The sequence below is a fragment of the Peromyscus eremicus genome, chromosome 15, assembly GCF_949786415.1.
Source record: "Peromyscus eremicus chromosome 15, PerEre_H2_v1, whole genome shotgun sequence".
NCBI classification, from domain to species: domain Eukaryota; kingdom Metazoa; phylum Chordata; class Mammalia; order Rodentia; family Cricetidae; genus Peromyscus; species Peromyscus eremicus.
The window spans coordinates 90,448,028-90,473,388 of record NC_081431.1 but is presented as its reverse complement, the minus strand read 5'-3'; the positions used below and the strand labels follow the sequence as shown (position 1 = coordinate 90,473,388).

General features: G+C 35.1%; 1 protein-coding gene across 1 annotated transcript in view; it reads left to right on the top strand.

Moving 5' to 3' along the window:
- The window catches only part of Cdh19 (cadherin 19), a 115,512-nt gene that overhangs the window by 34,209 nt on the left and 55,942 nt on the right, over window positions 1-25,361 (top strand). The window contains exon 4 of the mRNA XM_059280666.1: window positions 18,947-19,066. Within this exon, the coding sequence (XP_059136649.1) occupies window positions 18,947-19,066 (120 nt within the window). The remainder of the gene's footprint in view (window positions 1-18,946; window positions 19,067-25,361) is intronic.

Sequence of the window (25,361 nt, the reverse complement as noted above, 5' to 3'; positions counted from 1 at the left end):
GGACTAGAGGGATAGCTCAGTAGTTAGTAGAAGTGGCTGCTCTTACAGGGGAACAATTTTGATGCCATAAACCCACATATGACATCATACAACTCTGTAAATTTTCTTCTCGATATTTTCATAGCCTCTGCTTGCCTCCAGAGGCACCAGGTACTCAATTATGTCATAAGCATATGTGGGAGCAAAAAGCTAAAATGTTATTCATACAAAATAAAATATTATTTAAAATAGATTTGTACCTGTCTTTCAGTCAGGAAATTTTCTTTACTTATCTAAGTCACAGTTTCAGAGAAAAGCCCTTGTAAGCCAACCCTTGTTGGCAACATAGATTCATGTAATTTATTTTCTATAAATTATTTAAAAATGTTGTTTTGATAAATTAGGTCACACTATATGTTCAACAAAAATAATGAATAAACATTTATGGTTTTCATACTCTGAATGAAACTTCTTGTTGCAACCCTATGACCATATGTATGTGTACAAACATAATGGACATTGGAAAGCAAAAGCCTTTAAAGTTTGGTTTTATGTCTTTCTCCTTATAGTAAGCAAGATGGCTAGTAGTGAAATCTTCTTTATCCCTATTCCCAGGTGCTCAATGAAATAAATAGAATCTAACAAATCTTTTATTTCAGGAAATATCCCAGTATTTCAGTTTCAAAACAAGCAAGCATCTGTTGTTAATTACAATATCATCATGATGATTTTATTATTAAAATATAACATAACTTGTGAGTGAAACTATGTTGACTTTATTCCTTAAGAAGGACTATAATGGCTGGACAGCATTGGCACATGCCTTTAACCACAACACACGGGAGGCAGAGCCAGGCAGATTTCTGTCTTCGAGGCTAGGCTGGTCTACAGAGTGAGATTCAGGACAGGCACCAAAACTACACAGAGAAACCCTGTGTTGAAAAACCAAAAAAAAAAAAAAAATGACTATAATAGCTTTTCATCTTTAAAATGTAAATAAAATATATATAAAAGAATATCTTGAATTGTGTTTACTGATTTTGAAAAAGTACATAGAGTTATTTTCAGTAATAGTTACCATTAATTTTTTTGAATATATCATAATGTATTAGCATGAATGTGATAAAACAGATACATTCAAATTTAAATATAAATTAAATATAATTCAAACGCAAATATAAACAAATATTAATAATTATAATTACTTATCAGAAAATAACTTATTTCTTTTTTAAGTTTGGTATATTTGAAAATTTGATTTCCAGAATCTTAAGAGTTTACATATAAGTTCTAATGAATGGGTTTTGATTAATTGCTATTCATTTCTTCAGTATGTATCACCAGCTTCATTAAACAGAGCTTAATACACTTGAATGATATTGTCTCCAAGTATTAAAGGCAAAGGTGTCAAATATGCAATTCATAAATACAACCACTGACTTATTTGTAGGTAGCCATGATCAGAAAAAAAAAAGTGACTGAAAAACACTTTACACAATTAAGGTGAGAAGTGGGAAACAGAAGCTGCTTCCCAATGCTCCTTATAATTTCTGGGATGTTAAGGAATTATACCTCAAATATAAATAATATAATGTACTTATTGAAGACTTACCAGTAGGTGAAAGTCTTCCCATTAGTGAAATTGTGTCCCAGCATGAATGTAGATGCAGAGTTCTGATGAAATAATGCTTCTCTAATTAATCTCATTACTTAATCATTTATTATATCTTTTTACTGTTTCATTGTTAGAAAAATAATTAATGTAAATCCCAGGTAAATAGTTTTATATAATATGCACTACTTTAGAGTTGAAAACCATACAAGTAAATATCTCAATAAAATCTAGATAAATAAATCTGTATGTTAAAGTAGCTGCTTCAAGGTTGCATATTGTAGTCCAAAACTTTAAACCTAGCACTCAGGAGCCACAGGTATATATACCTCTATTAATTCAAGACAAGCATCATCTACACCAAGAGTACTAGGCAAGCCTGGATAAGTTAAGCCTTATTATAAAATACAAAGGAGTTGTTTCATAACACAATTTATATTTCTCCAACATGCATAAAATATTTTAATTGCATACTTAAAAGTATAAAACCAAGATAATACTTACATATTAAAATAAATGAATCATAATGAAATCCATGGTTTGACTCTCAGCAGTCATCACTAAAATAAACTGTGGCACATGTGTTTAATTAAGCGTCCAGTAATAAATATATAATTCAATTTTATCCTGTCTTAGTTACAATTTGCTACATTCCTTATGATTAGTGTGCATATAAAATTTTATCACTTTTTTTATATTTTTTTGTGTTTGGATGTCTCCTATCATTATTAGACGATAAAATACTCTCTGTGGTATGAGGCATCACAAGCCAATGAGATTCTGTTGCAGATGATAAAATTAAGAGTTCAGTTGGAATCATTAGGTTTTCCATAAAACTCTTGGTGATAATAAATTTTAAGTAACACACATTGACAGAGTTACAATTTCCTTACATGAGATTATATCTAATGCCTAAAAAATAATTTCAATATGTTGAGAAAGTCTATTATTGATTCTGCCATTAATGTTTATTCCAATCTTCAAAATTCACTTAGCTTTATAGTTTAGCACTTATTAACATTACCTTAAACATGGTGATTCATATAAAATTTTATATGTACTGTATATATTGTCTTCTAATACTGTACAATAATCTTATTATAATTCTATCTGTGCCATAAAAAAATGAAAGAATTTAATCAGAAAGTACAATTCCCAAAAGAACAAAACGGTACCTTCCTCTGGAACACCTGGTGCAATGTCCAATATCACCTGTACGATAGGTATTCCTGCAAATAGTTTGAAAACATACTAATTCTAATATTGTATTTTCACAAAAAATATTTTATGATAGTTGTAAAGATTCAGTAGATAAACAGGAAGACTTAATACTTAAATTAGCATTTATGAGAAAGTTTCTCATGAATTAAATGTCAAATATTAATGCAATGTAGAGCCAAGGAATGTTGTACTGTGTGTATGTTTTATGTTTATTTGAGACAAGTAAACTAATTAGTGGGTTGCTATTTACCATGTAGTGTTTTGTTTGTTTATTTTTACATCACAATCAAAGTCTCCTCTTATTCCTCTTTTTTCACTCCCTCCTCCATCACCCTCCATCCACTCTTCCTCCTTTGTTTCTATTAAGAAAAAGGTGTGCCTCACATGAATATCAGAAAGCCATGGTATATCAAGTATCAAGTTTTAGTTAGACTAGGGTATCTCCTCTCTTATTAAGGCTGGACAAGGCTGTACAGAATGAGGAATAGCATCCAAAAAAAGGCAACGGTGTCAGAGAAAGCCTGAGCTTCACTGTTATGAGTCCAGTGTAGACGGATCGCTAAACAATCTTATTAAATAAAAAAAAAGGAGCCAGAAATTGGAGTTAAACCCTGAGAAAGATCAGAGGAATAGGAAGAGCCACCAGCCAACCCCACCTCATCAAGCCCACAGCTTCCAAAAACTGAGATACTTCCTGTTTACTCATGTATGCTTTGCTGTTCTGCCATCTGATTTGCTCTCTGTCTAGCTACATCACTTCCTCTTCCTTCCCAGATCTGTCATTTCCTGTCTGTCTATCCAGACCTCCAGACTTCCATGGTTAACTACTGTTGGAATTTAAGGTGAACTCACAGAGAACCAGACATGTACCTCCCTGCCAAGTGACAGGCTTAAAGGTGTATGCTACCATTGCCTGACTTCTGTCTTTATTTATAATTGCTGACTTTTTCCTCTGATCTCCAGGCAAGTTTTATTTATTAAAGCACAAATAAAATATCACCACATTTCCCTTTTTTTGTCTAATAAAAAATTAAAGTTATAACTAATATAAGACAAACTATATAAAATAACTGCAATAACTATATATAATATACAAGCAACAAATACATCAATAATGTCTAGTCCAACAAGAAGACCAAGTTACATATCTGTAACATATATGCAGAAGGCCTAGGTCAGTCACATTCAGGATCCCTGGATGACTGTTCAGACTCTGTGAGCCACTATGAGCCCTGGTTAATTTGTTCTCTAGGTTTTCTTGTGTTTTCCTTGACCTCACTGGCTTCTTCAAGCCTTCCTCCCCTTTTTTCACATGATTCATTCCTACCTAATGTTTGACTGTGGGTTTATGCCTCTGTTTCCATCAGTTGCTGGGTGCAGCCTCTCTGATGACAGTTGAGACTAGACATCAATCTAAGAGTATAGCCGAATATCATTTGGAATCATTACATTGACATTTTTTTTTCTGCCAGACCTATCCTAAGTCTCTGGGCTAGGCTGTCTCTGGGTCATGGGTTTTACAGTTTGGTTAGTCATTGGTTGGTCACTCCCACAATTTCTGCACTACCTTTACTTGAGCACATCTTGTACATAGGCCAAGTTGTAGGTTGAAAATTTGGTGGCTAGATTGAGATCCCAATCCCTCCACTGGAAGTCTTTTTTCTTAGCCATGATTTTTTTATTATTAATTTTTTTTATTTTACATACAAACCACAATTTCTCCTTCCTCCTCTCCTCCTGTTCCCTCCACCTACCTCATTTCTGCCCCACATCCTCTTCTCAGAAAAGGTAAGGCCTCCAATGGGAGTCAACAAAGCATAGCATATCAAGTTGAGGCAAGTCTAAGCTCTCCCCCTCTGTATTAAACCTGAGTGAGGCATTCCACTATAGGAAGTAAGTTCCAAAAAATAAACTCATGCACCAGGGAAAGATCCTGTTACCAGTCCTAGGTGACCCACAAACAGACCAAGCTACACATCTGTCATGCACATAAAGAGGGCCTAGGAAGGTACCCTGCAGGCTCCCTAGCTGTTGGTCTAGAGTACATGAGCTCTCACGAGCTCAGGTCATCTGTCTCTGTGGGTTGCCCCACCATGATCTTACCCCCCCCCTTGCTCATATAGTCCCTCATTCCTCTCTTCAATTGAACTCCTGTAGCTTGGCCCACATTGCAGCCTAAAAGACAAGCTCCCAGAACTGTACCAGGGCTATAGAAAGAAAGCCTTAAAAATAGCAGGACTTAGAAATATTTCTTATCTCTCTGAGGGAATAAATACTCACACACTATCTGAGGGTCATGGGCTTTATTCTTTCCAGCTCGTTTGTTCATACAGCTTACATACATACTCAACAAGAAACTTTAGGCAATGAAAAGGGTTACAAAAACTACTCAGGGTCACAATGCATTCCTTGAGTAAACAATCAGGGGTACACTCAAAATTGCCATCTTTCTGTTAAGTGGGCAACTGTAAAGAGGAATTTAGCTATAAAGCTGTCTCATAAAGAGATACCCTATCAGGGATTACAGAGGAAAAAGGCTAACCTATTGAGAGGTCTAAGGAAGAGATGAAGTTGTGAGATATTCTACATTTCTTAAGTGTGTTTATCCTTATAGGCTAACATTATGTGATTAACAAAACATAAAGGTGTCAGTTTTTCTTGCAACTCTAATAGGAGAGTGCAGAAACATTGCTGGAAGCAGTTTTTGAGCAGTTTGTGAGTAACCATGGCAACCTGAAAGAGGCAGGCTATAAAGCAATGGTGGAGACAAATAGCATTGGACACTTCAACACTTTCACCAAGAGCTGACATTGAAAATCATCCCAAGCCTGAAAATGCATTTTCTTATCCTGTGTGCAAACCCAGAGGACAAAGAGGGAAGTTTATAACTCTTTCATTCAAGGCTGTGAGGCCAGACCAATCTTGGCCATTTTTGAAGCCTTTCCCACAGTTATCTGGGTGTAAAGCTGTTTGTCTCCAGAATTGGTTAATTGCTTTTTCTTTTTATCAACACAAATTTCAGGACTTGAACATAAACAGTTAGATAGCTGAGCCTAGAATCTTGTACCATAAACTTCAGTGGAAGTATTAAGGTAACTCCAAGTAGTTAAAAGGTAGGTTTATTTGGGGGTTTTACCACACAACAAGTAAAGGGATAGTTTACACGGTCTGGGAGAGATGAAGTACAGTCCAGCGGTGATCTCTGGAGAACTCTGCTCAGTCTACTATGCAACATTCAGGATTACCAGGAACCAAAAGAGCAGCCCCATCTGGATTGCGTCTTAAGAGCTCCTGTCTCAGCCCCACCTCGGGGCAGGCCATAGGTAGGAGTGACAGTTACTGGAAACCTCATTGAGGGTAGTACTTCCAGGTGAAAGCTGGAACAGCTACCCACTATAATAAACTGAGGTTAGAATTACATGCAGAGTGTTAACTGCTAAAGAATTTTGCGTAGGGAATTCCATTGGTCTGTGCTATCAGCAAGATTTTGCAAAAGAAACTGGCAGTAATTTAAGTCATTTTGTGTCTAAAAGACTGATTCAATAAACCAGATACCTGCAGTTCTGTCCTTGTGCATTATATGTGAAAGTTTAACTGATATTTCATTCACAGAGATACAAAATCTAATTGATTGCATTATCACCTAGCTAATGATACAAAAGAGGCTTCTACATTTTTCATTATTTTATGGAAAAAAGGCTTAACTCTGAAGGCTGATTTTATTCACCAAAATTTTACAGTGTAGGAAGAAGTCATCCTACTTTCAATTCACAGGATTGGCAGTGCCCAATAAATGAGGAACACATTGACAACAGTTGTGGGAAGAATCACATGGCTAATTTAAAGAATAATTGTGGTGGCACACAAGAAAATTAGACAGAAGCAAACAGTTATTCATAGGCAATGGTCTCATAAGCCTTGCTTAATAAGATTCCTCCATCAGATAGTTGTTCATCTGGTGGGCAGACCTAATGAATGTCAACTGTCATCTACTGCATATTCTTGCAGACTTCAACAGGCCTAGTGCTTGGCTGCGGATCTCTGCATCTGCTTCCATCAGTTGCTCGGTGAAGGTTCTATCAGGACAATTATGGTAATCACAAATCTAAATGTAGGAAAAGGCCAGTTCAGGTACCCTTGCCACTATTGCTGGAGTCTTTAGTTGGGGACATCCTTGTAGTTTTTCAGGAGTTTTCTTTAGAATAAGTTTATCGCTAACCCCATAATGGCTCACTCTGTCAAGATATCTATTTCATTGTTCTCCCTCTCCATACCTCTCCCAAATCAGTTATTCCAATTCCTCATGTTTCTGGTTCTGGGCTACCTCACTGTAGATGACTTTTTTTTCTAGTTCCAAAAATTTTCCTGCAAATTTATGATGTCATTGCTTTTTACTGCTGAATATTACTCCATTGTGTAAATGGACAACATTTTATTTATCCATTCTTCAACTGAGGGGCATCTAGGTTGTTCCCAGATTCTGGCTATTATTATTACTAATGCTGCTATGAACATGGTTGTGGAGGAGCCACCCACAACTTTTTTCCACAGGGTACTCTTGAGAAGTGAGGGATAAAAAATGTAAATAGAATTTTTGTATGTTGAACCATCCTTGCATCCCTGGGATGAAGCCTACTTGATCAAGATGCATAAATTTTTGATATATTCTTGGATTTGGTTCGTCAATATTTTATTGAGTATTTTTGCATCAATTTTCATGAGGGAGATTGATCTGTAATTCTCTTTCTTTGTTACATCTTTGTGTGGTTTGGGTATCAGGGTAACTGTAGCCTCATAAAATGTTTGTTAATGTTCCTTCTGTTTCTATTGTGTGGAACAATTTGAAGAGTATTGGAATTAGCTCTTCTTTGAAATTCCAGTAGAATTCTGCACTGAAACCATCTGGTCCTGGGCTTTTTTTGGTTCCAAGACTTTTACTGACTGTTTCTATTTCCTTAGGGGTTACTGGCTTATTTAAATAATTTATCTGGCCTTAATTTAATTTTAGCATGTGGTATCAATCCAGAAAAATGTTTATTTCTTTCAGCTTTTCCAATTTTGTGGAGTAGATTTTTGAAGTATGACCTGATGATTCTCTGGATTTCCTCATTGTGTGTTGTTATGTCTCTCTTTTCATTTCTGATATTGTTGATTTGGATGCTCTCTTTCTCTCTCTCTTTCTCTCTTAGTTAATTTAGATAAAGGCTTGTCTATCTTGTTGATTTTTTTCAAAGAACCAACTCTGTTTTATTGATTCTTTGTATCATTCTCTTTGTTTCTATTTCATTGATTTCAGCCCTCAATTTGATTATTTCTTGGCTTTGATACCTACTGGATGAGTTTGCTTTTTTTTGTTCTAGAGCTTTCAGGTGTGCTGTTAAGTCACTAGTATGAGATTTCTCCATCTCCTTTATATGAGTATTTAGTGCTATGAATTTTCCTCTTAGCACTGCATTCATGGTGTCCCATGAGTTTGGGTATGTTGTACTTTCATTTTCATTGAATTCTTTAAAATCTTTGATTTCTTTCTTTATTTCTTCCTTGACCCATTAGTGGTTCATGTGGGCATTGTTCAGTTTCCATGAGATTGTAGGCTTTCTATAAATTTTATTGATGTTGAAATCTAATTTTCACCCATGGTGATCTGATAAAATACAGGAGGTTATTCAAAATTTTTTGCTGTATCTGTTGAGATTTGCTTTGTGACTGAGCATGTGGTCACATTTAGAGAAGGTTCCATGGGGTGCTGAGAAGAAGGTATATTATTTTGTGTTAGGGGAGAATGTTATGTAGTTATCTATTAAGTCCATTTGAGTCATAATTCTGTTAGGTCCCTTATTTCTCTGTTAAGTTTCAGTCTGGCAGATCTATCCATTGGTGAGAGTGGGGCATTGAAATCTCCTACTACTAGTGTGTGGGGTTTGATGTGTGATTTAAGCTTTAGTAATGTTTCTGTTGGAGCATAAATGTTCAGAACTGAAACTTCATCTTGGTGAATCTTTCCTGTGATGAGTATGTAATGTCCTTCTTGATCTCTTTCGATTGATTTTCGTTTGAAATCTACTGAATCAGTTATTAGGATAGCTACACCAGCTTGCTTCTTAAGTCCTTTTGATTGGAAAGTCTTTTACCATCTTTTCACTCTGAGGTAGTGTTTGTCTTTAAATTTGAGGTGTGTTTCTTGTATGCAGCAGAAGGATGGATCCTCTTTTCATATCCATTCTGTCAGCCTGTGTCTTTTTATAGGCAAATTGAGACCATTGAAATTAATGGATATTAATGACCTGTTATTTTTTGGTGGTAGTGTTGTGTATTTTTCTTCTTTGGTATTTGTTGCTGTGGGATTATCTAGACGTGAGAGAGACAGATAGAAACACAAGAAAGCCTCAGGAAGGCCTGGATCTTTATCTACTGGCCCCTTCTGTCTCTTCTAAAGGGCTTTTTAAAGGAATACCAAGGGGTGGAGCAAAAGATGGCACCTAACACAGCAAGTGCAGACCCTTCCAAATACCTAGCAACCATGCATGTAGTCAATACTTCCCCTTATGCAGTCCTGCTGGGTACAGCAAACTCAGATCTCACTAGGAAACCTCTATGGACTCCCACACATGGTTTGGCAAGTGTTCTTGCAGTATGATTAAGCATCCTTTGGTTATATGCCCAATAGTAGTATCATAGGATCTTGTGGTAGATTGAGTTTTGATTTTCTGAGAAACTGACAAACTGATTTACATAGTGGATGTCTAAGTTTGTACTTCCACCAGCAGTGGAGGATTGTTCCCCTTACTCCATATCCTTTCCAATGTATTTTGTCATTGGTGTTTTTGACCTTAGCCATTCTGACAGGTGTTAAGATGGTATGCCAGAGTCATTTCGATTTGTAGTTCCCTGATGACTAAGGATGTTGAGAAATTCCTTAAACATATTTTGGCCATTTAGATTCTTCTATTGAAAATTCTCTTTATAGATCTCTACCTCATTTTATCATTGGATTATTTAGTATTTTGATGTCTGGTGTCTTGGGTTCTTTATATGTTTTGGAGATTAGCCTTCCACTGGATATGAGGTTGGTGAAGATCTTTTCTGTAGGCTACTGTTTTGTCTTATTGACAGTGTGCTTTGCCTTATAGAAGCTTTTCAGTTTTAGGAGATTCCATATGTTAATTGTCAATCTTATTGTCTATGTTTCTGATGTTATATTCAGGAAATAATCTCCTGTGCAAATGAGTTTGAGGCTACTTCCCACTTTTATGTTGAGGTCTTTGGTCAATTTGGACTTGCTTTTCATGCAGTGCAATAAATATGGATCTTTTTGCATTCTTATACATATGGACATCCAGTTGTGCCAGTACCAATTGTTGAAGATGCTTTCTTTACTTCCATTGTATAATTTTGACTTCTTTGCCACAAATTAGGTGTTCATACCCACATGTCTGTTTTAATGACAATATCAAGTTGTTTTTATTACTATAGCTCCACACTAGAGATTAAAGTCATGAATGGTTATGTCTCAAGGAGTTCCTTTGTTGTACAGGATTTTTTTTAGCTATCCTGGGTTTTTATTTTTCCATTTGAAGTTGACTATTGTTCTTTTTGAAGTTTGTGAAGAATTGTGTTGGGATTTTGATGGAAATTTCATTGAAACTGTGAATTACTTATCATAAGATTGTCATTTTTAATACGTTAATCCTACCTATCCAAGAGAATGGCAAGTCTTTAGATTTTCTGATATCTTCTTCAATTTCTTTCTTGAAAGACTTAAAGTTCTTGTTTTATAGGTCTTTCACTTATTTGGTTAAAGTTACTCCAAGACATGTTATATTATTTGTGGCTATTGTGAAGGGTGTTGTTTCTCCTAATTTTTCTTATCCTATTTATAATTTGTACGTAGGAAGGCTATTTTTTTTTTTAGTTCATTTTGTATCCAGCCACTTCACTAAAGGTGTTTATCAGCTGTAGGCATTCCCTGGTATAATTTTTGGTGTCACTTATATATACTATAATATCATCTGTGAATCAGGTTACTTTGCTAATGAATTCCTTGCAAGTGCCTGCCTTGAGAGGATTTCTATCAGAGCCCAGAACAGATGCTACAAGTGGCTAAGGATTCTAATCTGAGGGATGTTCAATGAATCTAAGCACACTGAGTTCATTAGCACATTCCTTTATTCTTCTAATTTAGTTCTATCTACACCCTTCCTTTTCTGTTCTCATACTTAACTCCTCCCAGCCCTTCCTGCCCTCAGTCCCTTCTGCTGTTCTCTCATCATTCTACCTAGTTCTTTCCATCTACATTCTCATCTTTGTTCTTCTCAATCAATTCTTCTATTGTTTTCTCTCATATCTATCTAGGTCTTTTCCATCTTCTTCTCTTCTTTATTCCCCCAAGCATATATATATATATATATATATGAATATATATTATATATATATTCATTAACAACTTGTTAGTAAAAGCCACAAAGTAAACTCTCAGGTTCAAGTATTCTGATAAGAGTCATACTTGGTAAAGACTTGGTCAGCTTAATTGTTGATTGCCAATGGCTGTAGGATGTAAAAGGGTCTGGCTATCTCTTAAAGGGTTAGCGACAAATGTTACAAGGAAAGAAATTAAACCAATGAAAGATTTAAGAAAAAGACAAAGAATATATGTACTGCTTTGTATGATTAATAATATGCAGATATGGTTAGTCAGTTAACAGTCTTTTTCTGTTAGTCACCTGGATCTCAGGACCTATATATAATTAGTCTACTAAGCCTAAAATCTTGCATTAAAAACTGGTGTAGAAATAAATACAAAGTGTTAATTTTTATTTGAATCAGAATGGGGAGGTGCTAATCGAGGAAACTTAGGGCAACATAGGTGCTATTGATCTCTTGAAGGACTAAGATATACCAAGGCCAGACATCTGCACTATCACTTCTGGTTCACTATAATTCTTCTGAAGAGTTTCGATCCAACAAAGCCAGATATCTGCAATTCTACTCTGTGAAAGTTCTATGAAGACATTTAGTCTGGCTAATATTCATCGTGTCAGTAGCTAAGGATGGTAAGTGGTAATACTTCTAAGTGTCTCTGGTCCTCATGGAACAATAGGTCTAGTATGAAGGATATTTTAGTATGTTTATATTAATAAAAGTTGTACAGTTAAACAAGAAATCATCTTCTAGACTATCCACAATTATGTATGCCCATAAGATTGAGATGCAATCATGAGAGTACATGTACACATAACATGAAAATGCATAATAAATGGCTAGAATCATAGCCGTTATTGCACAAGTTTACAAGAGACAGGCAATTCATTCAAAAGGCAGTAATTCCATAATGCCTTGCATGATGGTTTTCTCTAATAGAACCCTTAGTTCTGTTAGGTTGATCTTCTGAACACTAGTTGTCACTGTTGTATACACTCATGGACTTTTGCTACCAGCGACTCTCAGTACTTTGCCTTCATCTTTTCTTATTTCTATCCTCCTGATCTCCTTAAGTTGTCTTATTACTAAAGATAGAACTTTGAGAACTATATTGAATAGATATGGAGAGATGTACGGCCTTTTCTTGGTCCTAATTTTAATGGTAACACTTTGAGTTTCTTTCCACTTAATTTGATGTTGGCAATTTGTTTGCTCCATATTACCTTAATTATATTTGGGTATGTCCCTTGTATCCCTAATCTCTTCAAGACTCTATCAAGAAAGAATCCTAGATTTTATTATCAAAAGTTTTCTTCAGCATCTAATGAGATGATCATGCATTTTTTCCTCTTTTTTTTTTTTATATTGCAATACAGTTCTATATATCAGCCACAGATTCCCTTGTTCTCCCCCTTCCCGCCCCCCTCACCTTCCCCCAGCCCACCCCACATTCCCACCTCCTCCAGGGCAAAGCCTCCCCCGCGGACTGAGGTCAACTTGGTAGACTCAGTCCAGACAGGTCCAGTCCCCTCCTCCCAGGCCGAGCCAAGCCATCCTGCATAGGCTCCCGGTTTCAAACAGCCAACTCATGCAATGAGCACAGGACCTGGTCCCACTGCCTGGATGCCTCCCAAACAGATCAAGCCAATCAACTGTCTCACCCATTCAGAGGGCCTGATCCAGTTGGGGACCCCTCAGCCATTGGTTCATAGTTCATGTGTTTCCATTCGTTTGGCTATTTGTCCCTGTGCTTTATCCAACCTTGGTCTCAACAATTCTCGCTCATATAAACCCTCCTCTTTCTTGCTAATTGGACGTCCAGAGCTCCACCCGGGGCCTAGCCATGGATCTCTGCATCCATATCCCTCAGAAATGGAAGAGATCTACATGAACAGCCTGGACATGAGTGGGGGTAATGAAGAGCGAGGGTCGAGGGAAAGAGAGCTTGGGGGTGCGGGAGATCCCAGCTGGATCAACAACAGAGAGGGAGAACAAGGAATAGGAGACAATGGTAAATGAAGACCACATGAGAATAGGAAGAAGCAAAGTGTTAGAGAGGCCCACAGAAATCCACAAAGATACCCCCACAACAGACTACTGGCAATGGTCGAGAGACAGCCGAACTGACCTACTCTGGTGATGGGATGGCCAAACACCCTAATTGTCATGCTAGAAACCCCATCCAACAACTAAGGGATTATGCATTTTTTTATCTTTCAGTTTGTTTAAGTAGTGGATTACATTGACAGGTATTCATATTTTGAGCCATGCCTGAATCTCTGATATGAAGCTTACATGATCATGGTAGAAGATTTTTTCATATATTCTTGGATTCCATATGCAAGTATTTTATTCAGTATTTTTGCATCTATGTTCATGAGAAAAATTGTTCTGTAATTCTTTTTGCTGAGTTTTTGTGTGGTTTGGATATAAGGGTAACTATAGTCTCATAAAATAAATTTAGCAAAGTTCCTTCTGTTTGTATTTTGTGAAAGAATTTAAGGACTATTGTTATTAGCTGTTCTTTCAATGTTTGATAGAATTCTGAACTAAACCATTCTGGCCCTGGGCTTTATTTTTGGTTTTGAGATTTTAGTGATGGTATCTGTTTCTTTGGAAGTTACAGATCTATTTACGTTATTTGTCTGGCCCTGAATTAATTGTGGTAAATGGCATCTGTTGAGAAAATTATTCATTTCTTTGAGATTTCCCAATTTTGTGGAATACAGATTTTTTAATGGGTAACAAAATCATTCTTTGTATTTCCTTGGGTCTCTTGTTATGTCCCTCTTTTTGTTTCTGATTTTGATAATTTGCACATTATGCCTCTCATCTTTAGTAAGTTTGGATAAGAGTTTATCTTGTTGATTTTCTCAAAGCACCACCTCTTTGTTTCATCAATTCTTTGTATTTTTCTCCTTCTATTTATTGATTTCATCCCTAACTTGACTATTTCCTGCCATGAATTCCACTTGTATGTGTTTGTTTCTTTTTGTTCTAGATCTTTCAGGTGTACAGTTATGCCACCATTATGAGGTCACTCTAATTTTTTCATGAAGGCAATTGGTGCTACAAACTTTCTTCTTAGTACTATTTTCATTGTACTACTTTCAAGTTTGGGTATGTTGTGCATCCATTTTCATTGCATTCTAGAACATCTTTAACTTCTTTTTATTTCTTCTTTGACCCAGTGGTAACTCAGTAGAGAGTTGCTCAGGTTTCATAAGTTTATAGGTTTTCTGTTGTTTCTGTTGTTGAAATCTAGCTTTAATCCATGATTCTCCAATAAAATAGAGAGGGTTATTTCAATTTTCTTGTATCTCTGAGACTTACTTTGTTAGTGAGTATGTGGTCAGTTTTGGAGAAAGTTTCATGAGGTGCTGAGAAGGTATAATCTTTTGAGTTTTAGTGAAATGTTCCATAGATAGCTTTTATGTACATTTGAGTCATAATGTCTGTTAGTTTCATTATTTCTTTGTTTATTTTATAGTTAAACTACCTGTCCATTAGTAGAAGTGGGGTATTAAAGTCTATCATTTTTAATGTGTTGGTTTCAGTGAATGATTTAAGCTTTAGTAATGTTTCTATGACAAATGTAGCTACTATTGTATTGGACATAGCTGTAAAGAATTAGGATGTCATCCTGGTGGATTTTTACTTTAATAAGTATTAAATGTCCTTCTCTACGTCTTTTGATTAAATTCAATTTGATATCTATTTTATTAGACATTAGGGTAGCCACATCAGCTTGCCTCTTAGGTCCATTTGATTGGAAAATCTTTTTCAGTCAGTTTACTCTGAGGTAATATCTATCTTTGATTTTGCGTGTGTTTCCTGTATGTAACAGAAGGGTGGCTTCTGTTTTCATACCATTCTGTTAACCTATGTCTTTTTATTGGTGAATTGAACCCATTGATATTGAGAGATATTAATAACCAGTAGTTGTTGTTGGTCATAACAGTGTGTGTGTGTGTGTGTGTGTGTGTGTGTGTGGTGTGTGTGTGTGTGTGTGTGTGTGTGTGTGTGTGTGTATGTTTCCCTTCTTCAAATTTTCCTGTTGTGAGATTATCTATTGCCTGAGTTTTCCTGGCTGTAGTTAACTTGCTTGGGTTGGAGTTTTCCAAACTGCAAGAGACCACAGATGCTAGCCCAGACTATTATATCTAGTAAAAACTTTCAATCACATAGATAGAGAAAACAAAATATTTCATGACAAAGTAAAATTTAAACAATATCTATCCACAATCCAGCCCTACAGTAGGTACTAGAAGGAAAACATCAACCCTAGTAAGGTTGTCATGCTTGAGTCTGTAGTTCTTGTTCACATATGAAAATTTTCTGTCTGGATTCTGTCTATGTTTTCTTTATTGTTTATATTTCAATTTTCGTGTCTTAAATAGTTTCCTTCACCTGTATGGTTTTTTTTTTACATTATTTAAGGAATTTGTTTATTTCTTCCAATTACTGTTTATATTTTCCTTAATTTCTTTAAGATATTTACTCATTTTCTATTTAAGCATCTCTACCTTCTTCATAAAATTCTTTGTAATAGTAATTTTATTGTGCTTAAGCTAGAATATTCAAGTCTTGCTGCTATAATATGGCTTGAATCTAATGTTGCCATATTACCTTTGCAATAGAATTAGTTACAGATTAATATTCTGAAATCTAGTGTTAGTAGTTAATATATGAAAATATATCCTTGTTCTGAATTACTGATTCCTGTGTTTTTGAAAATGAACTGATAAATATTTCTTTAAACTGTTTAATGTAATAGAATCTCCTTAACTTCCTTTTACAATTTTTTCCATTAAGGGATTGTAATTATTAGAATTTTATTTATTCTCTTGCAATATGTGCTTGTAAATTTGCTATTATTTTGTTAAATATATAGTATTAGTATTGCCTTTTGAAAAATAGAACAAATTAAAAACCATAGGAGGCAGAAATGTCACTCTTTTATTTGGGAATATATGTAAGCATTCACAAGTAACATGGTCAGTGTTGAGGTACACACACACACACACACACACATACACACACACACACAAACATACAATTAAAGAAAATGGCTAGTAATATGAACACAAACAAGAGGGGGTAAATAGGGAGTTTTGGATAGAGAAATGGGGAAGGAAAATGATGTAATTGTATTATAAAAAGTTAAAAATATATTTTAAAAGTAGCTACTGTTGGATTTACAAACCCAAATTTTATTTCTTATCATCTGATTATTTTCATCCAAATAAAAAATGATTTTTTCATTAGTGCTTTGTGTACTAATTTTTCACATCAAAATAATTTCCACATTGATAGTTTTCAAAATAGGAAGCCAACCTTGGCCTGTGAAGACTAGAACCATTTGACACATAGTTTATAGAAATATTGTTTCTAAACTGAATTGTCATTCAATTAAGGCAGGAAAAATGTTCAAATTTGAGTGTCAGCTAGTCAGGATCCCTTTTAATATTTATCTAGATTATTTATCCAACACAGATTTACAGAATGAAAACCATACATAGAATTTAAATGCATATATGTACATACATATATGATGTGTATGCATAATATTATGCATATATGTCTAATAATAATGACAGATTACATATGCTGCATACATACACATAAAATATATGTCAATTGAATTATATATAATACAGTTATGAAAATTTCTTGTTTTATTTAAGTAAAATGTAAATTCATCATGTTATTTTTCTCTTACCTCCTTCCTACCTCTCTTATGTGTGCTTCCTCATCCAAACTCTAGTTTCCTCTGCATGAAGAAATCTCTAAATGCAGTCTTTTGAGTTCATTCAGATCACCTGCTTGTATGTATTACTAGATCTGATCACTTGTTATTGGAAAACCAACCAGGAATCTCAAGCATGAAAACAAGCATATGCATGTACACAAACATGATATTATGCACATATATAGCATTCACATAAACATGCATAAAATAATTGTAAACAAAAATTTCAGAATAGAGAACAGTAAAATACATCTCCAGAAATCAAATTGCTTATTAATCTATTATGACAGACATATCCTGGACATTCACATCACACAGTTTTTTCAACAAATTTCAAAGGAGTTTGATTTAATTTTACAAACATTTAACTAATTAAGTTGTGTGATACATAAACCAACTGTGCTAGATTTTCAATTTAGTACAAAGTAGGTGATGACATATTAAGTTATCAAGTATTCAGGTGTGGTTACAAGAAAATTTTGCAAGAATTTGTGTTGTTTTTGTTGTTGTTTGTTTGCTTTGTTATTTTTATTGGACAGGGGAAAATGCTCTAGCAAAATGAGTGGTTCTTAATGGATCTCACCCTATATCCTTTTCCTTGTCATTATTTGAGCTATTATGGTTTAAAAACCTCTAAGCATGCACAATACTAAGAATTTTTTGATTAGTAGATTATGTGGATATGGCATTGATGAGGTTTTAAGAAAGCAAAGACATCTGGTTAAGGTCTAGATACAAGGGTTAGGAATCTATGCAAATAATTTATATATAAGCATAAACAGGAAGTAGAGAAATTAAAAATTGTATGTCCGAAGCACAAACTAAAAACACTTCCTACCCAATGCATTGCACACAGTTTCCATAAATGGTTTATGAGACATTTGTTCACAATACCTTAATGATTACACCAGATTCATGTTTAAAAAAATTATATGAAGCTTCTTTTTCATATGTTAAAGAACTAGGATGGTTCAAATCTATAAGAGTTGGTGGAAATATTTTATTTTCATACCTTGTATTCTTATCTTTTTAGTTATTTGAAAATATATTAACAATTATATTAATAAAATTATTGCTAAATATTGCTAAAATATGCTGCATTGTTGAAAAACATTTTTTAAAAAGTACTAAGTTGAAGCAGAAACAAAACAAACTCATCATAGTCATAGTTTATACTTTCAGAAGTTAAAATATAAAAGGTTTCATAGGTAAAGAGTGTCTGGTTTTATGAACTTGTATTTTGCTGGGAAAAATCATGAAGGTGTCTGTGAAAAGACTTGAGAAGTTTACTTGATTTTATGCTATCCTTTTCATTCTTATACATAAAAAAATATATAATTTCAATAAATATGAAGTTTTCATAAGCTTCATGGGTGGAAATTTTATGTTTATAGGGACACAAGCAAAAATTTAATATTTTAAAAAAAGTATTTGAAATTTTTCAATGTTTATAGTCAATGTAAAAAGTAATTATATGCATATGTTGAATTTTAATAATAAGGTTTACCTTATGTGTCTGTTTCATTTTATTTTCTATATCAAGTGGATATTTACAAAGATAATAAAGAGGCTTTAATCAATATACTTTTCTTCATTTGATATTCATTCTAGCTCACTTCAATAATATTTAACAATGTTTTTCAACATTATATGTTTTGAGCTATAGACTGCTTCAACATTTTTAATATTTTTTCAGGTTCCTCCAGTGATCATATATCTTGAAAAGATCATAAACAATATGTGTCAATGAATTATTTAACAGTTCATTTCATTAATTACAAATCAACAAGTACAGTTCTCAGATCTTGTGGGAATGAGGCCTATTTATATAGTTATATTTTCTTGTTTCTCTATTAGCTACTACAGTTCTTGTTAGTGGCCATTTTGCTCGTTTTACTGAACTAAATTCATTATTGACTGAGAGTCAAATCTGAATTTACTATTAATATATCTTTTCTACTTAGGAACATTTGTCATCAAGGTGACAGCCAATGATGCTGATGACCCTGCAACTGGTTATCATGCTCGAATCCTATACAACTTAGAACAAGGACAACCATATTTTTCTGTTGAGCCAACAACAGGTATTTATGAATTAAAAAAAATGAAAACCTCTATGGTTTTCAAATGGGAAGTTGTGAGCATATATCATCTGGATACAATGATGTTCTATAGTACATGCCATATTTCAACATTGGGTGTGATACCATTCTCTAATATTTAATTTTACTTAGACTTTAAACAGTGTTTCTATGATTTAGATATTAGAGTTTATATATGATGTCACAGAATATTTATATGTCTGATATAAAATTTATATAACGATTTTTATAAATCTATTAGAGAAATAAGAGCAAGGCAATTAAAAATTATTAGAAGACATTGCCAGATTACAAGACCAGATGACATTTACCAAAAAACTGATAGTACCTTAAAAGTTCCCAACTGTATGAGAAATCAGGGAACTGAAGCTAGAAACCACAAAGACATATCTATGTTCCTAACCAGATGTCTAGGAGTCACTGTATATTATATGTGTGGTATCATATGGTAAAGAAATATAGCTATGTATTTTGTACATTTTTATCTTTGAGACAGGGTCATTTTATATTTTTAAATAAAGTTTATTTACCATTGCAGTTCCTGTTTGTATTAATCACTTGAACATCCTTGACAAAAAGAGGAATTTATGTGTTTTTTAAATGTATATTAAAAATTAGTTATTATTTTATGGGGATTGAAGCCAGGGCCTTACACATGTTGAACAGAAACTCTACCAGAAACTCTATTATCAGTTGTAAACATATCCATTGACTATTTAATATTTAAATGACCCTATTTGTTCAATGAGTATTAACTATTACCACCTACTCCAAAGCAAAGCCCTTATACATCTTACTCTTCTGAACTTATAGGCTATAAAGATTCAACATCCTGGTTATCCTTTGCTTTACATCTAGTATCCACTTATGAGTTAGTGCATACCATGTTTGTCTTTCTGAGTCTGGGTTACCTCACTCAGGATGATTTTTTTCTAGTTTCATCCATTTTTTTTTTCTGTTGAGTAGCACTCCATTGTGTATATGTACCACATTTTGTTTATCCATTCTTCATTTGAAGGGCATCTAGGTTGTTTCCAGGTTCTGGCTATTACAAATAATGCTGCTATGAGCATAGTTGAGCATGTGTCCTTGTGCTATGATTGATCTTCCCTTGGGTATATGGCCAAGAGTGGTATAGCTGGGTCTTGAGAGGTTGATGCCCAATTTTCTGAGAAAGCATCATATTGATTTCCAAAGTGGCTGTACATGTTTGCATTCCCACCAAAAGTGTAGGAGTGTTCCACTTGCTCCACATCCTCTCCAACATAAGCTGTCTTCAGCGTTTTTGATCTTAGCCACTCTGACGGATGTAAGATGGTATCTCAGAGTCATTTTGATTTGCATTTCCCTGATGACTAAGGATGTTGAGCAATTCCTTAAATGTCTCTCAGCCATTTGAGCTTCTTCTGTTGAGAATTCTCTGTTTAGCTCTATAACCCATCTTTTAATTGGACTGTTATGTATTTTGATGTCTAATTTCTTGAGTTCTTTATATGTTCTGGATATCAGCCCTCTGTCAAATGTGGGGTTGGTGAAGATCTTTTCCAATTCTGTAGGCTGTCATTTCAACTCAAAACTCCAGGGAGGCTACCTAGTAAAGAAGACTCTAAGAAAGACACAGGGATCACCAAACAACAGAGAAATAGATGAGATCTACCTGAGCAAACTGGGGTTGGAGGGGTAAGGGAGGGCAAGGGTCGGGGTAAAGAGAGCTTAGGGGAGAGGGTTGTCCCAGCTGGATCAAGAGAAGAGTGGGAGAACTGAGAGTGAGATACCATGATGAATGAAGACCCCAGGGGAATAGGAACAAGCAGAGTGCTAGAGAGGTCACCAGAAATCCACAAAGATACCTCCAATGTAGAATACTGGCAATGGTCTCGAGTGCCTGAGCTGACCTGCTCTGGTGATCAGATGACCGAACACCCTGGCTGTCATGATAGAACTCTCATCCAGTGTCTGATGGAAGTGGATGCAGAAATCCATGGCTGAGAATCAGGTAGAGCTCCGGGAGCTGTTATTGGAGCTGTCTCCAATAGGCGAGAGAGGAGGGATTGTATGAATGAGAGATATTGAGACCATGATTGGAAAAAGCATAGGGACAATAAGACAAACTAGTGGAAATGCATGAACTGTGAACCAATGGCAGAGGAACCCTCGTGGAACTGGACCAGGTCCTCTGGATAAATGAGACAGTTGACTAACTTGAACTGTTAGGGAGGCCCCCCAGGCAGTGGAGCCAGGACCTGCCCTTGGTGCATGGGCTGGATTTTTGGAGCCTGGGGCCTATGCTGGGACATTGCTCAGCCGTGATATAGGGAGGATGGGACTGGACATGGCTTGGCTGAGTCTACCAGGCTGGGCTGACTCCCAGGTGAGAACTTGCCTTGGAGGAGGTGGGAATGGAAGGTGGATTAGGTGGGAGGAGGGAGGATGGGGAAATCTGTGGCTGATATGTGAAATTAATTATAAAATTAAAATACTATTAAAAATTGAATATTAAGAAAATAAACAAACAAACAAATAAAAAGATTCAACATCCTAGCTAATTTTCCAAAAATTTTACAAATGAACAAATGAACAAACTTTTGGTAATTACTAAAATAAAAAGTCTTAATTTTAAAAAAGTATATAATGTATTTTGTTAAACAGTTAAATATTTAATTTCTATGGATTCATTTGGGATATGCTTTGTCCAGGATCTTTGAGGATGAAAAGCATTATGGAATATGATTTTTTATTGTACTTTTATGGAAACAGTCTGTCTTCTCTGAAATATTATTCATATATCTTATTATTCAGAATATGAAAAGGATATGCTGCTTCATCCCATACAGTATCTTCCATTTTAAAGACACTTTTCTTGTAAAAAATATTTTCTAATAATATATTTTGAATGTTTGTCATCTCTCAACAAATTCTATAACCTTTTTTCCTCATTACTTTCTAACCCAAATTTATTGTTTCTCTCCCTCTTTCTCTCTCCTCTTTATCTCTCTCTCTGTCTTCAAATAAGAAAACAAAAACAAAAACAACCAAAAAACCTGCAAACCAAAAGAAATAAATAAGCTCAAGTGCAGCTCATGCCAGTTAGCAGAACACTAAGAAAAACACCTAACCCATGAACTCTCTCTTACACAAGTTTAAGATCTCAAAGACCCAACCCATTGTCATCCCTTCCTGCCAAATGGGCCCATGGAGCCATGCCCTTGCCACCATCTATTGTAGATACTGCTCAGGTCCAGACCATGTATGTCAGAAGAAAATATGCAGATCTTGCAACCCAGAACAGCTGTAGACAATACCAATCAGAAGAGCTACCATGGTGCAGGCCATGCAAGTCTGAAAAACATACCACATCAGCCAGAGGGAAAAAATGTTGAACTTAGGCAGAGACTCAAAGCTGGACCAGAGCGCAAACTGACCTCCAGAACTCTAGACAGGTAGTCATCTATGGACATCTTCTACTCTCTCAGTGCCCCACAACACTACTCCCCAATCTTCACTCCCCTCCCTATTGTCACTTTCCACTTTCAACTGAAGCAGAGACACACTGTTGGAATAAAGGCCACTCTCGCCTCCAAAAGCCCATACCCCAATCTTTGATAGAGACTTGCTACTTGACTAGAGGTCACACCTGCTGCCAGAAATCCAAGTCACAAATACCAGAGGACCAAACAGGATACAGACAAAAAAAAATCCAACAAAGACAAACTTAGAAATCAGCACCTAGACATATAATCACCCCAAACACAAGAGCCTTGATACCAGTCTAAGAACAGAATGAGCAACAACCAGAACAATACGTCACCCTAGAGTTGAACAATACTACCACAATATTAGTATTGAATACTCCAACACAGCTGAAACACATGAAAATGACCTTAACAACAACTTTTTGAGGATGATAGAATAGAGGTCCTTAGAGAAGGAAAGGAATAAATCCCTCAAAAAAATTCCAGAAAAACACCAACAAATATTTGGAGAAAATGAGTAAAATTGTTCAAAATCTAAAAATGGAAATAGAAACATTAAAGAAAACAATGAGGGAATTCAGAAAATGTAAAATCTAAGTAAGTAAACAATATACAAAAGATGAAGTTGAGAATCACAGGAAATGAATATAAGATAAAAGAGTTAGCTGCATCTGTCAAAAGAAAATATTAAATTAAAAAAAAACATTCTGGACACAAAACATCCAGGAAATCTGGGAATCTCTGAAAGACAAAACATAAGAATAATGGGAATAGAAGGTGAAAAATTGAAGTTGAAAATTGATCTATCTTAAGACTACTTTGGGAATATATCCAAAGGATGCTGCATTCTACCACAAGGACACCTGTTCACCTATGTTCATCACAGCTTTATTCATAATAGTCATAAACTGGAAACAACCTAGATGTCCTTCAACTCAAAAATGGAGAAAGAAAACGTGATACATTTACACATTAGAGTATTACTCAGCTGTTAAAATGACATCATGAAATGTCCAGGCAAATTCATGGAACTAGGAAAATTCATCCTGAGTGAGGTATCCCAGACATAGAAAGACAAGAATGGTGTGTATTCACATACAAGTGGATACTAGCTGTAAAATAAAGATTAATCTTGCTACAATCCATAGATCAGAAAGGGCAAGTATAAAGGAGAGCTCAAGGGGAGGGGGATGCATGTATATCCCTAGGAAATGAAAATAGAATAGATTGCTTGAGTGAATTAGTAGAATGTGGGGGTGTAACAAGAGAAATTTGGTACAGGAGCATGAGTAGAGGAAGAGAACACTGGGAGAGATGACAGAAATTAGGGGGCACTTCTAGGGCTATGAAGAAACCTAGTGTAATGTGTAAACTCCCTGGAATCTAAGAGGGAGATTTTAGTGAAGATTCCTAGTAATGGAGTATATGGAGCCTGAACTGGCTGTCTTCTGCAAGTAGGGAAGTTTTTCTGTGGACAGATGAGGACATCTACACAGCCCCAAAAGCTTCTATCCAAAATCTGTCCTGCATGCAAGATGTTCTTGAGTACAGGTGGTGCAGAACTTGTGGGAGTGGCTGATCGATGACTGGTCCAACTTGAGTTTCTCTGCTTCTTCTTTTGAATAGAACTTAAAACTTGAAGAAAAAAGTTTGAGGAAGACATCCATTAAAGGCTGAATACCCTAATGTCTCTTACTTTCTAGACATTGTCCAGCTGTGGAGCTCTGTTTTATTTCCCATGTTTTGCAAAAAGAAACTTATTTCATGAAATATAAGCAAGGCACTGATTTATATATATAGCAATATATCAATAGGACCCTTTTCATTGCAATAGCTTTTCCTCTAGATATATGACCTATCTATTCTCAGATTCTTTCCTCTTTAGCAATTCCAGATATGGGTTCAATCTCATGGAGTGGCCCTTATATACAATTTTATAATATGGTCGATTATTCCCATAACATTTGGACTGCTATTGCACCAATATATCTTTTGGTCAATTTGCTATTGTATGTCACCAAGGTTTTAGTTGAATGATATTGATGGTTAACTGTATTCTATGATTATATGTAGAGTATCTTCTATCATTATGAATAATATTTAGCAGATGTGAAGTTTCCAGTAAGACAATGAGTCGATTTTTCTGTATTTGATGATATTAGTGTTATCTTCAGAAAAATGACCCTAAAGAGGTTGTAGAGAGCAACCTATAATCTTTCAAAAGACTGTGATATTTAGAGCCCTCATGAGACTTCTTTGGCCAATGGTTCAACATGATGTAATCTACTGTTGGCACTGAAGGTTTTACTTGGGTCATTGTTTCCACTATTACATGGTGCCTCCATGATTACTTTGATATATGTACATGTTTTCAGAAGCTTCTACGGTGGTAATTTTTCACTTGCCTTTTCAAATAAATAATCTTACTGTTAGCTGTAACTCCCCATATTCCATCCTTCATCCTTCTCTCTCATTCCCTCCTTATTTATTCTTCCTATTTTAGTTTCTGATTTATTTTTCCACAACACTATATACTATTTTCCCTTTCTTGGGAGATCCTCTTCTCCACAGTGGTCCTTTACTAGGCACATAATCTCTGTGGTTATTTGGATTTTAGTATTCACAAAGAAAGTTTAAAGGTAATATCCACCTATAATAGACAAGAAATGATGTTTGTCCTTTGGAGACTGGGTTACCTCAACATGGATGATTTTTTTTCCAACTTCAACCATTATCTACAGTTTTTATATTTTTTTCTAGATAGCTAAAAAATATTTCATTGTATAAATCTACCCCATTTTAAC